Genomic DNA, 15385 nt, shown 5'->3' on the forward strand with positions numbered 1-15385 from the left:
TTTGTATAACAAATTTAACATGACTGAAAAAGAAGAATTTTGTCGATAACATTGAGTTTAAGCAATTTCTTAAATAATCAAAGCAAAGTAGACAATTTTGAGTCAGCTTTGAGCAACTTGGCGCAATCAGTCTCTTTGAGTCATTCACTGTACTAACCCGATTGGAGTGAGAGGGAGAGTAACAGAGAGAGTTTTCAGTAGCGAGTGGTGTGGAAGTGACAAACGCATTATGGTACATTATTCTAACTAAGAAAAATCAAAATTTTCAAAGATCTAAGTTTGCTCATTACGAAGATACGCAAGCTGAAAGTCAAAAAATGAGGTAAAAAGTTTGCGTTTTTTGTAAAAAATGCTCATTGTTTAATTTTAACTTAGCTCAGCTATTTGAAATATTTTATTAGGACTTTTATATATCGTTGGAAAGGTTATGAGATAAGCTTTGAAATCAGTTACTGAAGCTTTCAGTGAAAAATAGGAGCATTTTTTTTGAAAAAAAAACTCTTTTTTTACTACAAAAGTTTTGATATGTTTCCTGGGACTAAAAAAATCTTTTGAGCCATAGGGCACGATGGTGCAAAAACTGAGACTGGAAAAAAGTTTTTTTTTTGGAAAAAGTGTATTTTTGAAAATGTCGAAAAAATAATTAAAAAATATAGAGTTCAGACTCGATTATCCGAAGGCCTAAGATGGTGGCCAAAATGGCGGGGACAAAATATTGAAGAAATGCTTTTTTTTTTTAATTTCACACGCAATTAACCATTCATATTTGACTAAAATGGGGTCCCATGACTCGAATTTGATGTTTAATGTAAGAAAATAAAAAAAATACTGATTTTTTGTTTGCGATTCGATTATCCGGAGGCCCAAACAAACCTTTCGATAATCGAACATAGGATAATTGAAACATCGTATAATCGAGACTTCAAATAATCGAGTCTGGACTGTGTTTACGATTTTTTTTTTCGTTTTTGCATTTTATAATACTTTTAAAAGGAAAAGCAACTCCGAAAAAATATTTTTCTGACGCGAAAACAATTTTCTCTCTGAGACTTTGAAAATCGGACAATTAGTTTCTGAGATACAACTTCAAAGAAATTCGAATCGATGAAAATTAGTTTTTCTAAGTATCACCAAATCAGCTCGTAATTCTCAACTGACGATATCTACGAAACTTATGGATCGATTTTTTAATGCTGAAAAATTAAACATTATTTTCGAAATTGTTAAATCCAGCATAACTTTTGAAAAGGTAAATAAATAGATAATTTCCCTGATTTCTTGTTCTAGACCAAATTTTTAAAATTTGAGATTTTTTGTATTGACAATATTAAAAGATTTCACAAAAGTTTAATTTTTTAACATTCAAAGTAGGACCAATAGTTTTTGAGATAGCGTCAGTTCAAAATTACAAGCTTATTAGGCTTAGAAAAAAATATATTTTTTTCGATTCGAATTCTTTACAAGGCTATTTCTCAGAAACTAGCTGCCCGATTTTTAAAGTCCCTGAGAGAAAAAAACAAATAATTTTGTCAGGTTTTCAAAAATATATTTTTCAGGGATGCTCTTTCTCAAGAATTTTTTTAGCTTGAAAATGATAGGCCGTTGCAAATATTTTTAAAAATGTATGTCAAAATTGGTCCGAAAAAGCAGGGGGCAAAAATTAAAAAAAAACATCAAAATTTTAATGGAAATAGAAGTCTAATCAACTGAGAACAATCTTAAATGTCTTTTTCTGCATTGATAATTATATTTAGCTTGGGCTCTTTTAAAAATATTTATAACTTTATTGAAATTACAATGTACAGCACCGCAAAAACTTTTTTAAACTTGATTTTGAATCATTTTTGGTCCAGGTTTTTGATATTATCAGACAACAAAATTTCCAGATTTCAACAAAAAATTGTCCACGTGGTTTATGGATGGTCCCTATCAAACGAAGCGAATTATGTCGTACATGTTTACATTATTAGACTTTTTTTTATAAAACAAAACTCAAATTTTTACAAAATTCAAAATTTGCAATATGGGTATCAAACGAAGCGACTTTTTGAATTCATTTTCACTTTTTGCATATTTCACGCTTCGTTTGATACCCATATTGAAAATTATGAAAATTTGAGTATTTTCGAAAAACTACGGTATTTTGTGTAAATTGTATCTTACAAAAAAAAATAAAGTAGAAATTAATTCAAAATGTCGCTTCGATCGCTAAGAAATTGAAGTACTTAAAAAAACGGTATTTTGTGAAAGATTTTTTTAATGAAAAAAGTCTAATAATGTAAAAATTTATAACATAATTCGTTTCGTTTGATACCCATTAGGATGTAACAAAAATGACTTTTTGGCGGGCATTCAGGGGTTTGTTCCGGTGGGCATACTGAGCCTAAATCCCAAATATGAGCTTGATTGGACGTAACAGGAGCTGGCACTCCGCCCTTCAATTTTAAATGGGATTTAACCCGTAAAAAAAGATTTTTTCAAAAAAGTCACTTTTTGAGGCATTTTGGCCGCCAATGCGTTTACCAAAAACATCACTGGCGTGTAGGCCAGATCCTTGCGCATCTTTTGGTATATATAACATTGAAGTTTGGAGCATCCTGGAGCTCGGTACAGACCTTCAAAGTTTGGCATTTTTTCGAAAAATCAGCCCCGGCAAAAAAGATATGCTTCGCACCTCGCGACGCCCGAGACGCCATTTGATTTTGCTGGGACCGATTTTTCGAAAAAATGCCAAACTTTGAAGGTCTGTACCGAGCTCCAGGATGCTGGGATTTAGGCTCAGTATGCCCACCGGAACAAAGCCCTGAATGCCCGCCAAAAAGTCATTTTTGTTACATCCTAATACCCATGTTGCAAATTCGAGTATTTTCGAAAAATAATTTTTAGTTTTTATTCTTTTAAAATTACTACAAGATGTGGTTGAATTAATCGATTTTGGAAGATTATCGCCGATAGATTTGAAATTACGATATAGATAGATAATCGTAATCGTTCCGATGATAACAATAACCGTTAATGTTTTCGTTTGACGATAATATTTTCGACAATATTTTTTATCGATTAACCACCTTGATTTTTTGGTATTTTAACTTTCAGTAATAAAGAACTAAATCGGATTTTTCCGTAAACTAAGTTCATTTTTTTTATTTATTTATTTTTTTTTTCTAAGATTCAGAAGAGATTTTCTGATCGAATTGGCAAAGTTGTGGGTTATGATTAGGACTTTTTGGAAAGTGTACCTATTTCCAAAAAGTCTTAATCATAACTAAAAACTTTGCTCAAGACACCAAATCGAGCATGGTTGACTGCCAATGAGCTGCTACTCCGTTATTGGCATATCAGCTGAAGCTAAACAATGAATCAAAAATGATCAGTGGGAGCCAACCATCTGTTCACTGTTTAACCTCTGAAGATCCCTACTTTATTAGTCAATACCGGCGCCCTCCCAAGAAGCCTGCAGTTCAACGAAAGGGAGGAATGATAGTCTGATTTTTGAAGTTGCAGACTCACCAAGCACATAGTTTTTCGCTATATACTTGTTGATACCGCTTGAGACCTTTGAATCCACAGTGATTATTATTATTTTTGGGTTAGTAGGGGAAATATGCCCATTTTAATCACTCTAAGCCGTTCGACCAATTCTCATCACTTTTGCCGTTTTCCGCTATTAAATCAATATTTCAGATGTATCAACAATGGAGAGTTGCTTGCTCACTTTTGTTTGAGCTATTTATTACTTTGGAACAGTCAAAAACACTTTATTAAAGCTGTAATTCATGATCAAAGTGCTGATAGGCCGATAATAGAAATAGGCTGAGAAAGGGTATAGTTCCCCTAGAATAAGTTATTGGCTTTTCGATGCCTCCCGAGCTACGACGCTATGGGGAGGACTTTCATAACAGACCCGTCGGCGAGCCTTCCGAGCAACAATGCTATGGGAAGGTCTTTCAGGTTAACACGCAAAATCACTCACTCACAGTTATTTTGCGCCACTATTAACTCGACGATCCAAATTGTCAATGCGTCTTTCGATCATTATATGGAAATGGCTTTTCACCGCAAAAAAATAAAAACTTATTCGAAAAATTTAAACACAATCCACCCGACGCCGTGCCTTCCGATCAACGATGATATAGGAAGGGCTTTGAAAATCACAAAAAATCACTTTTCGCTCCAATTATTTTTTACGACCACGCCCTCCCTTTGCCAATTATGCACTCACTTTGCTCAAGACACCAAATCGATCAGAAAATCTCTGCTGAATCTTAAAAAAAATAAAATTTAAATATCGCGAATAAATTTACGAAATCGAATTACTCAGATTCGAAAAGTACAATAAATTGAGCATGAGAGCATGAGATTTTGAGCAGATTTGAAAAGTACATTAAATTTCCAATAAAATCGGGCGTCTAATTTTACACTAAAGTGCCTTTGGCACCAAATTTCTATCTCATAACGAATTCGAGCTACAAATCACTGTAATACGTGTCTTAGTAAAAATCGAGATATCAAAGGGGTCGTACCGCCCCACCGTCACGAGATATAGAAAAATATTTGAAACTACCAACTCGTCACCTTACCTTCACGTACACCGCATTGATGTAGTTGTCCGTCTCGGTCGGCAGCGTCACCCGGGCATGATCGTACGGCACGCAATCGACGGAGCGATTCTTCTCGGGGAACAGCTTCGCCACCCCAACCTGTCGCTTGGATTCCTCCTTCACCTGAAAACAAATTCTCACCGTCAGTTTGCGGATGTTCTCAAACGCGCCTTCAAGCTGGTACTCACCAACATATCCTGCAGCTCCTTCCACTTCCCATCCAGCGGCGTCGTCCCGTTCAGCGTCTTCACGTTCAAGCTCTCGCAAAACTTCTCCAACCGCTCGACCTCCTTGTGGAACCACTTGAGAGTGGGTTGATCCTCGAACGGATCGCGCACCGCCTCGACCAGGATACTGGCCGGCACCGAAGGTGCCACAACACTTGCCGAATCCGCAACGGGGGGTCTTGCCGCCTTCAGCGACGCACTCTCCCAGTCAAAGTTCTGATCGATCGAGCTGAGATCGGAGCAGAGCGACAGGTTGTCCAGACTGGGCTTGCGATCGATGGTTGGTTGTGTGGGTTGGGAAGTGGGAGCGGGATCAACTGGGGGTGGTGGTGCTTTGGTTGGCGTGAGGACTTCACTTTTGATGTCGTCTTCCGCGGGGGCGGCGGCTGGTTGTTGGGGTTGCAGGACGGGTGCTTCGACGGGGGCCGGGGTGAAGTCGATGCCGGAGAGGAGGTCCAGGTTTGAGGAACGCTTTGGAATTGGGGCGGCGACGACGGGTTGGGGAGTTGGAGTTGGGGCGGCGGCGGTTACGGCGGGAGTTGGTGCGGGTTGTTCGATAGGGGGAGGTTGTTGGACGGGTAGTTCTTGGTAGGAGGTTTGGTAGGTTGCGGGGTATGTCGCGGTTTGGGCTGGATAGCTGGAATACTGAGTTGATTGTTGGGCAGTTGCTGCAGCGGGATCTACGGATGGCTGTTGGTAGCCGTAGTAAGGATTTTGGGTTTGTCCTTGCTGATAGTACTGCTGGGACGGGTCCTGAACCGGCTGCGCCGGTAGCTGCTGAGCTTGCTGGTAGTCGTAGTAAGGAGTCGGTTCAACGGTTGCCGTTTGTTGAGGTTGCTGCTGTTGACTGTAGTCGTAGGTCGTCGGCATCGGCGTAGGTTGAGTTCCGTAGTACAACCCGGTTGTAGCGGTTGTGTCCGTCGTCGTAGACGAAGTCGTGACCGTCGGCTGAGCCACGCTGTACTGATTCGTGTACGAGGCCTGACTGTACTGCCCGGTGTAGTCGTAACCGCCCGTTTGAGGATTGTACGTGTAGCCGGGATAGGTTGCCGGGTACGACGCTACCGGTTCTTGCGGTTTGGGAGCTTCCTGGACCGCCGCAGGTTGCGACGTAGCTTGCTGCTGCGGATATTGTTGCTGAGGTACGGGAGAAGGTTGTTGGTAGTATTGAGTGTTGTAACCGGCGTAGGATTGGCCATTCTGAGCAGCGTATTGCTGCTGCTGTTGTTGATCGGGTTGTTGATAGCTGGTCGAATAGCTGGCAGGATCTACTGTTGGTTGCTGGAGATTCATCGCCCCAAACTGCTGGGTCATCGAGTTCCACTGTTGTTGCTGCGGCGCCGCAGGCGCAACTTCGTTTGAAGACGCTGAAGAAAGCGACGGTGAGGGTTGCGCCGCCGGATATTGTCCGTAGTCCAGCGATTGACGTCCATTGTAATAGCCGGACGAGTTCTGGTAAATCGGGTTGACGTAACCCGTTGTCGGAGGTTGGCTCTGCGATACGGTGTTCGTCGGTTGCGCCGACTGGAATGTAGAGGCGGGCATGGTCTGACCATAGGTCATCTGATGTTGTTGTTGCTGCTGTTGGTAGTACTGAGAGTAGTCCGGAGTTGGTGCAGTATTGGCGGCTGAAGCCGCCGCAGAATAGTAGTTGTAGTTCGCGTACGAGTCCTGGTAGTACGCCCCCGCACCAGAACTCGACGTCGGTGCCGTACTCTCCGAACCAACCGGAGCCGGACGCACCGTTGGAATGTACGCGGAAGTCGCGTTCGTATCAACCCCGGAAGCCTTGATCGACCCCAGCGTTATGTTCCCGCTCTTCAAGTAGTCCTTTAACTTCGGACCACCTCCACCACTCCCAGAAACCTTCGGAACCTCCTTCACCACGTCCTGCTGCTTCTTCATCAAATTACTCGACTTCAGCTTCTGGTTCCTCTCCTCGTCCTGAACGTCGCAAGCGGCCTTCACCCGCGAGTACAACTTCTGCACATTCCCCTGCAACTTCTTGTAAAACTCCAACCCCTTCGCACTCTTCGACAGCAAATCCTCATAAACATCGTACGAACCCTGCAGTGACGAAAAGAACTGCTCCCGCTTCGTCTTCGACTCACTGATCCCCTTGATAATCGGCGCACAACGCGCGTAAATATCCGTCAACGCCTTCAAGATATTCCCCTGCGCCTTCAAATTCGCATCCAGCAGCGCCACCAGCTGATCGTGCTTGCCCAACTCCTTCCTAAACAGCTCCTGCATCCGTTTCTTCCCATCCGACCCGCCACTTTCCAGCGCAATCAACTGCGACGTAATATCGTCATTTGTAATGTTCACCCTCAACTCCCCGTACAACTTTCCCCGCTGCTTCTTCATCTCATTAACCTTCCCCAGAATCCCCCTCAACTCCTTCAGCGTCCCCTCGTCAAACTGCTCCCCACTCGCCGGAATCTGCTCCTTAATATCCTTCAACGGCTGCGCCAAAATCTTCAAGTTATGCACGTGCAGTCCCATCGCCTTCCGCAGCGTATCGTTACTCTCCCCAGCCTTATTATGCGCCTCCTGATATTTCGCAAACTCCCTCGCCAACTCCGCAATGTGCCCACCCCCGTTCGACCGTTGCCCGATCTTCGCCTGATACCCTTCCTCCTGGATCTCGTCCTGCCGCAGCAGCTGCTTAATCTCCTTCAGCATTACCTCCACGTCCGAGCAGGTCTCCGCCAGGCTGGACATGGACTGCACCAGATCGGGGATGGCGCTGGGTTTGGCGTTCAGGTCGGCGCACCGGTCGACCAGACCCTGCGGCAGGCGGGACTCGTTGGCGCCGGACGGGTGCTGCAGGTTGATCGAGTCCAGGCTGAGCGAGCTCATGAACGAAGCCAGCTCGGCGTCCTTGTCCTCGACCTGGGGAGGGTAAAATAATTTTGCATTTTTTTTTATTAACAAAAATGCTTTTTTGGCGGGCATTCAGGGGCATTTGTTCCGGTGGGCATACTGAGCCTAAATCCCAAATATGGGCTTCATTGGATGTACGACGAGTGCTGAAAAAATCAAGTTTTGCACCGAGTTGCTTACAACATTTTTTGCAATTCCAAAAAACGCTTCTATAAATGAATTTTATGTCAAACATTCATGTGCTTAGTAAATTAACAAAAAAAAAGAAAAGTGTTGCTTTTGGGTACTAGTGGTAAAAAGTTCAACTTTTCAGCACCCATTACAGTGCTTAAAAATTGAACTTTTCAGCACTGGTATTGAAATGTATAAATTTTCCTTCTTTTATTTTTGGTAGGGAAAAATAGGCCGTTTCGTTTCTCCAGAAGGACAGGAAAAGTTGTCTATTTCACAGCAGAATTGGGTCCTAAAATGAAGCTTAGATTGCTGATATTTTTGTTTACAGCGATAAAGCTTATTTTTCTAAGTACAATGACCTTTTGTACGACCACAAAGAGTTTAAAATGGATTTTTAAATCAATTTTGAAAAATTAACCTCGCGGTCCTTCTTGACAGAAAAGCTCCTACTTGACAGCTCGTTCCAAGGGGACCATAGTTGATCCATCGAAAAAATGTTGTCTTGTCAATTTTTTTTTTGAGTTATAATGAAAAAAAAAAAGATCAGAAATGGTTTTTAATCGTGTTTTTTTACCGTTGTACATAAAAATTGACACAGGGCTTTAGTACCCAATTGCAAAAAAAAATTGCGTTCCTTAAAATTCTCTTGCGTATAAAATTTATCCTAAACAGTATAGAAATAGTAGTTTATGCAACAAATTGCAAAAAGAGGATTTTTTCAGCACGAGTCGTAAATACGAAGAGTGCTGAAGAATTAAGTTTTGCAACGAGTTCCATACAACATTTTTTGCAATGCGGAAAGTGAAGTGAAATTTTATGTCAAATTTTCATGTATTTTGTCAATAAATCAAAAAAATGTTGAAAAGTGTTACTTTTCAAAACAAGTGCTGAAAAGTTCAACTTTTCAGCACCCATTTGAGTGCTGAAAAGTAGAACTTTTCAGCATTTATTGTGAAAAGTGTTGCTATTCGATTCTGTTATTTTTGGTACAGAAAAGTAGGCTTTTTCGTCGTTCAAGAATGACAGGAAAAGTAAGTAGTTTCACGACGAAATTGCAAAAAAAAATACATTTCTGGAGTTTTTTTTTTAAAAGGTCCAATAAACCAAATTTCCAGTTTTTGCTTTTTGGGTGTTTTTGAAACCGCCTTGAGTCAGGGGTATCAATAAACACCCAAAAAGCAAAAACTGAAAAATTGGTTCATTGGACCTTTTAAAAAAAAACTCCAGATTTCGATACAATTGTTTAATAGTTGAATTTTCAGAACTTTAAAAAAACATATTCAATCGAGTAAAGCAACGCGACACTCTGCAAACATTTTTAAGAGATTATTTTTTTTGTATTTAAAAAAATCGCATTTTTTCCAATTTCAATTTTTATAATTTGAAATGTGGTTATCAAACGACGCAAAACGTTGGTAAAATTCTTAAAATATTAGTGGTTTTACAACTACATTTTCGCAAAATACCATATTTTTTGAAAATTCTCAATTTTCATAATCTTAAAACATGGATTTCAAAGAACACAACTATTAGTTATTTTTTTTTACAAAATATCGAATATTTTGAAAATAAGCAATACTACACCAAAACCGGAAATTGATTTTATTTATAATTTTCAATTGGCTCAAACTTTTTTTTTTTTTTTTTTGCGGATCGAGGTGGGATAGCCAGGATCAAGTCAGTCCAAGTCCGGTTGTGTAAAGGAACGGTAATGGTCGTGTCAATCACATGCGGATCGCTCGCACTCCATGGGAGCGGGGATTGAGGACATGATTGGGTAGGTTAAAATGAGATTGTGTTTGTGAGAGTATGTAATCGTGTAATGATGTAAATAAGCTAAATCAAAACTTCGTGCTCAATCGCCGCCCCCAATGTTCATTAAAACCCCGTTCGCACGAGCTTCCCAAAATCAGCGCTATAGGTTTAAACTGTCGAGACTGTTAAACCCCACAGAACTGACTCCAAGGAACCCTAGCGAACGGAGTACACTATCCACGCACAAATGGACCTTTACTAACCGATTATTAAACCATCCCAACAAACGCAAAGTTATCAAAATGAATTTATATGTTGAGGTTTACAATCAATCAACGAAAGTAATTAATTATCAGAAGTAAAGAAAACAACAGAAAACAATGTTTAAAAGCTTAACAGGCCCTCGTCTTGTCACGTCCGTCATAAGTCTTGTTTGCTGAAAGTTTAAATGGTTAGTGTTGTAGTTAATCGTATTCAACATGACCATAATAGGCAGGCCTGTAATACGATTACTTTACTGATTTGTTACTTAGCTTTTGAGAGGACGACCCCGCAACCGCCGTCAGATGTCCTAGATCACCTTCGCCAGTTGATGTCGGAATTGGTCAGTAACGAATTTGACCTGGTCATCCTTTGACCAGCTCCGCTGATGAGGCTGGGTACCTGCAAATATTAAACAAAGGTGGCGGCAGTATCTTTTTTCTCCTAATTTCTAAGGAACGAACTCATTAGGGACAATAAACCCTACAAATCTTCTCTAAATAATAATAAAAATAAAACTGAAGCTCATGGTTAAAATAAGTGTGCCTAAACCTAAATGCACTTCTAAATTTCTAAATGGTCTAGCTTAATTCCGCTTAACACCTAACATTTCTAAATTGTCTGTTGAACAAGCAAAAGGCTTATGTAACAACAGAAAGTATTCTTTTTAAAACCTGTTATAAAAAGTAATGTGGAGATAACAAACAGATAAATATTGTAATGTTGAAAATAATTATCCTAAATACTCTAATCATTGATTTCAAAATTGTATGGCAAGCAGGGAAAAGAAAATCTTAAATTGTGGTTCAAAGTAAATAGGCCCGGAATAAATTAAATTATTAGTTAATTAAATAAAAAAAAATGTAACTTATCGGAGATCTATACTAAAGAAACCTATGATGTATTCCAAATTTAAAGGAAATAAAAAAAAAAATACTGGAGAGCAAAAGATGAAAACTAACTGCCGACCTGTCGCGTCTGTCAGTAGTCCTGTCGTACATTACAAATAGAAACAGACACTTCGACCAAATCAACTATAATTTAAATCCAATTATTCATCTACGGAAACCTAACTAACTTTAATCAACAACCTAAACTAAACTGCCTGAATGTAAATTTAATCTCAAATCCTTAAATGTTTTATTACAACGCCAAATAAGGTAAAGGACCTTTTTAAACCAGCCTTGCCGCTTCCAAAACCAATAAACATAAATGAACAGTTCATAAGTTTGCACACAAGCTTTGCAAACAAGAGTGTATCTCTATAATACCTTATGTAAACTGTCATTTAAGTGAAGGAGACACACTCTTGTTCACAAAACCCATGCGCCCTTTTGAAATGTTAGGCTCCATTTGATCGTCAAGGCTCCAGTAGACCCTCGATTCGCAACAATGGTAGATACAACCATAATCCGTCAACCGTTAGTTCAACAGATTAACGAATTTTGTCCGATGTCATTACATTATTGATTGACCGAGACTCTATGGAAATTTTGACATATCAAAATAATACACAGCTTATAATATACTTATAAATCTATGTTTTCTGCAGCCCTACCAGGCCTAGAAGAGGCATCTGTTTATTGTGAGTAAGCGCTTGTTTTCAGAGTTCATTTTTTCAATTTAAAAGGGAGGGGAGACTATTTGCTTCAATGAACTCCTACTTAAGCCCTGGGACCATCTCTAACACTGATCACTCCTAGCTAGGAATTTACACCTAGACACAATGTAGAGATCCGATCGCAAGTGTTGGCCGGATAATTGGGTAATATTATCAATATTTAATTTTATAATTGAGCCAACCCGCTAGCGGCGACAAGATCCTTACTCATGCCCAAGGCTTTCAATTGGCTCAAACTTTTTGGGACTAGATAAGCCATTTTGTGTCATTGGTTAACCCATACACTGCCGTTCTACGCATAACTGTCCTATGTTCAAAAAAGTTCCTAACTTAAACTAAAGTGTAATTTTTTTTTAAAAAGTGTATTACTCTTCTCATTGAAAAGTGCCAGCGACAAAATTGGGCGAAAAGTTCATCGCCCGGAGATCGCGAGTTGGCGCGAGCGAATCAACACCGCGAAAAAAGATTCGGGGGTGCATTGGGGTTAAATGATTATTTCGTTATTCGATTTAATTAGAAAATTATTATTTTTTCGTAAATATCGCTACTTTGATGCGATGTAATTAATTTTTACAGTAAATTAGGCATTGTTACATCAAATTTGACCTTTCAAACGCACTAGAATGGCCAAATTTTAAAACAACAATGTTTGCCAATTTGACCATTTTACCCCAATTCCCTTGTAGAACAAAAGAAAAGTTCATCCGCGGACTGTCAGCAGCGCGCTGTTTTGTTTGCTAGATCAACATTTGGAAATGTCGAACGTTGAAGGAAATCGCTCAAAAAATGGAAATTAACCGATTTCAAATGTTTTGGCCGCAAATGAAAGGTAAGGGTGGCTAATTTTTGATTCCGATCTGTAAAACTTGTTCTGGCGAGGGTTCTGGGCACTGCGGCAATCGATTTTAACGACGGGTTGCTTCCGGTTGCATTTCATTTGCGGAGAAGGTTTTTCAATCCACCAGGGGCTTATTCGGGGGTAACAGTTTCGGTAATCCGGAACTTCTGGTAAGTTTAATATTTGCAGTGTTTAGCATGAAAAACAAACATAGACTAACCACTTTTTTCGAAAAATCATAACTCCTCGACATTTTAACCGATTTCAATTGTCTTATACGCAAATGAAAGGTGATAAGTTAGCCTTTCAAAGAAAAATAGTAAAAAGTTTCAAAAATCTAGCCTAACACATGAAAATGGCGTATGAAACTTTAAAATGCCGTTTTGACGGTGTCTGGACCAAAGAGCCTATGTCTGGAAATATTTTTATCGGATTCCCCGGACATTTTTACATAACATACTGAAAAATGGGAGGAGTTCATTAACAGGATTCCAAGATATGATTTTTTGAAAATAAAATCCGTGTTTTTTTACGCGCCGCGCGCAAAAACCGGAGAATGACGAATTTGGCAAAAAATCATCTTTTTTCACTAAAACTGCGATAACTTTAAAATTTCAACGATGACATGTCTGGGTACCAAAAGTTGCGTCTTTTAATTAAAACAATTTTGATCCCCAAACATCTATAGGTCATCGCTGAAATTTTAAAGTTATCGCAGTTTTAGTGAAAAAGTTGATTTTTTGCCAATTTCGGCATTCTCCGGTTTTTGCGCGCGGAGCGTCAAAAAACACGGATTTTATTTTCAAAAAATTATATCTCGGAATCCTGTTAGGGACCATCCATATACCACGTGGACAATTTAGGGGAGGGAGGTATGGCGATTGTCCATGCTCCATACAAAAAAGTTTTTTTTTTTGTATGGTCAATTGTTCACGAGGGGGAGGGGGGGTTTGGGTTTTCCAAAAAAAATGTCCACGTAGTTTGTGGAAGGTCCCTTAATGAACACCTCCCATTTTTTGGTTTGTTACGTAAAAATGTCCGGGAAATCCGCTAAAAATATTTCCAGACATAAGCTCTTTGGTTCAGACACCGTCAAAACGGCATTTTAAAGTTTCATACGCCCTTTTCATATGTTAGGCTAGATTTTTGAAACTTCTTACTATTTTTCTTATCACCAACTTATCACCTTTCATTTGCGTATAAGACAATTGAAATCGGTTAAAATGGCGAGGAGTTATGATTTTTCGAAAAAAATGGTTTTTGCGAAAATCGACGAAAATTTCCATTTTTCAGACCACCCTAACACGGCGTAGGTCACCCTAATGGCCAAACAAAAAAATACGGGTCGAATTATTTCGGCCAGGGAACCCTCAGAAAAATTTTGAGCCCGATCCGAGCACTTTTGTTTTTTCCATGCTGTTTTCGTGGGGAATTGCTGCATATAGACCTCCATTGATCACGCATGATCTCAGGGGGTACCGGAAAACAAACCCCGTAATGGCGGACAATAGGGTCCTAAAGCCCTAAGTCAATTGTTATGTTCAACGGTAAAAAACAGATTAAAAACCATCTCTGATCACTTTTTTCATTTAAATGCAAAAAATAGGACAGGACAACATTTTTTTTGATGAATCCACTAAGGTCCGCGTAGAACGAGCTGTGAAGTAGGACCTTTTTGTCAAGAAGGGCCACGATTTTTTTTTCAAATTTCGATTTTAAATCTTTCTCGGTCGTACAAAGTGTCATTGTACTCAGAAATATAAGCTTTATCGTTGTGAACAACAATATCACAAATTTAAGCTTCACTTTAGGACCCAATTGAAACATATGAAACGAAATATTTGAAACCAAACCTGCACAACAACATACAAACAGAAAAATGAGGCGTTATTTTGTATTCAATAGTCTAAGTTTGTTTTTCATGCTAAACACTGCAAATATTAAACTTACCAGAAGTTCCGGATTACCGAAACTGTTGCCCCCGAATAAGCCCCTGGTGGATTGAAAAACCTTCTCCGCAAATTAAATGCAACCGGAAGCAACCCGCCGTTAAAATCGATTGCCGCAGTGCCCAGAACCCTCGCCAGAACAAGTTTTACAGATCGGAATCAAAAATTAGCCACCCTTACCTTTCATTTGCGGCCAAAACATTTGAAATCGGTTAATTTCCATTTATTGAGCGATTTCCTTTAACGTTCGACATTTCCAAATGTTGATCTAGCAAACAAAACAGCGTGCTGCTGACAGTTCGCGGATGAACTTTTCTTTTGTTCTACAAGGGGAATTGGGGGTAAAAAGGTCAAATTGGCAAACATTGTTGTTTTAAAATTTGGCCATTCTAGTGCGATTGAAAGGTCAAATTTGATGTAACAATGCCTAATTTACTGTAAAAATTAATTACATCGCATCAAAGTAGCGATATGTACGAAAAAATAATTATTTTCTAATTAAACCGAATAACGAAATAATCATTTAACCCCAATGCACCCCCGAATCTTTTTTCGCGGTGTTGATTCGCTCGCGCCAACTCGCGATCTCCGGGCGATGAACTTTTCGCCCAATTTTGTCGCTGGCACTTTTCAATGAGAAGAGTAATATATTTATTGGAAACTTTCTCAACCTATGAAAAAAAAAATCCGAAATGGACAAACTCTATTAAAAAAAAAACGAGAATCTGGAAATTTTTAGTAAAATTAAGCGACTATATCTTGAAAACAATGCACTGTCAGCAAAAGTTTCATTTTTACCAAATAAAGTTTTATTTTTGTTATTTCACATTAAAAACCGAAGTCAAAAATAATTCGAGCGAAATGTCAACTTTCTAAAAAACATGAGGAGCACGTAAAAAATGTAGAAACGTGAAAAATATAGATTTGAAATTTAGCATAAATCAAAATAAGTTACAAAATTCCCAACTTCAGCCATGTGCAACAATTTCTACATCACCCATGCGGGAAATGGTAATTAATGCATTCCAAACTGTCAAAATTCTAAAACGTCATTGCCAATCCTCGGTTCGCTG

General features: G+C 39.2%; 1 protein-coding gene across 1 annotated transcript in view; it reads right to left on the minus strand.

The window, feature by feature from the left end:
* LOC6044281 (tyrosine-protein phosphatase non-receptor type 23) overlaps positions 1 to 15385 on the minus strand; it is a 40059-nt gene that overhangs the window by 12960 nt on the left and 11714 nt on the right. Inside the window, exons 4-5 of the mRNA XM_038250107.1 lie at positions 4790 to 7723; positions 4581 to 4724 (exon numbers count right to left, since the gene is read on the minus strand). Of these exons, the coding sequence (XP_038106035.1) occupies positions 4581 to 4724; positions 4790 to 7723 (3078 nt within the window). The remainder of the gene's footprint in view (positions 1 to 4580; positions 4725 to 4789; positions 7724 to 15385) is intronic.

The sequence above is a fragment of the Culex quinquefasciatus genome, chromosome 2 (assembly GCF_015732765.1).
Source record: "Culex quinquefasciatus strain JHB chromosome 2, VPISU_Cqui_1.0_pri_paternal, whole genome shotgun sequence".
Taxonomy (NCBI): domain Eukaryota; kingdom Metazoa; phylum Arthropoda; class Insecta; order Diptera; family Culicidae; genus Culex; species Culex quinquefasciatus.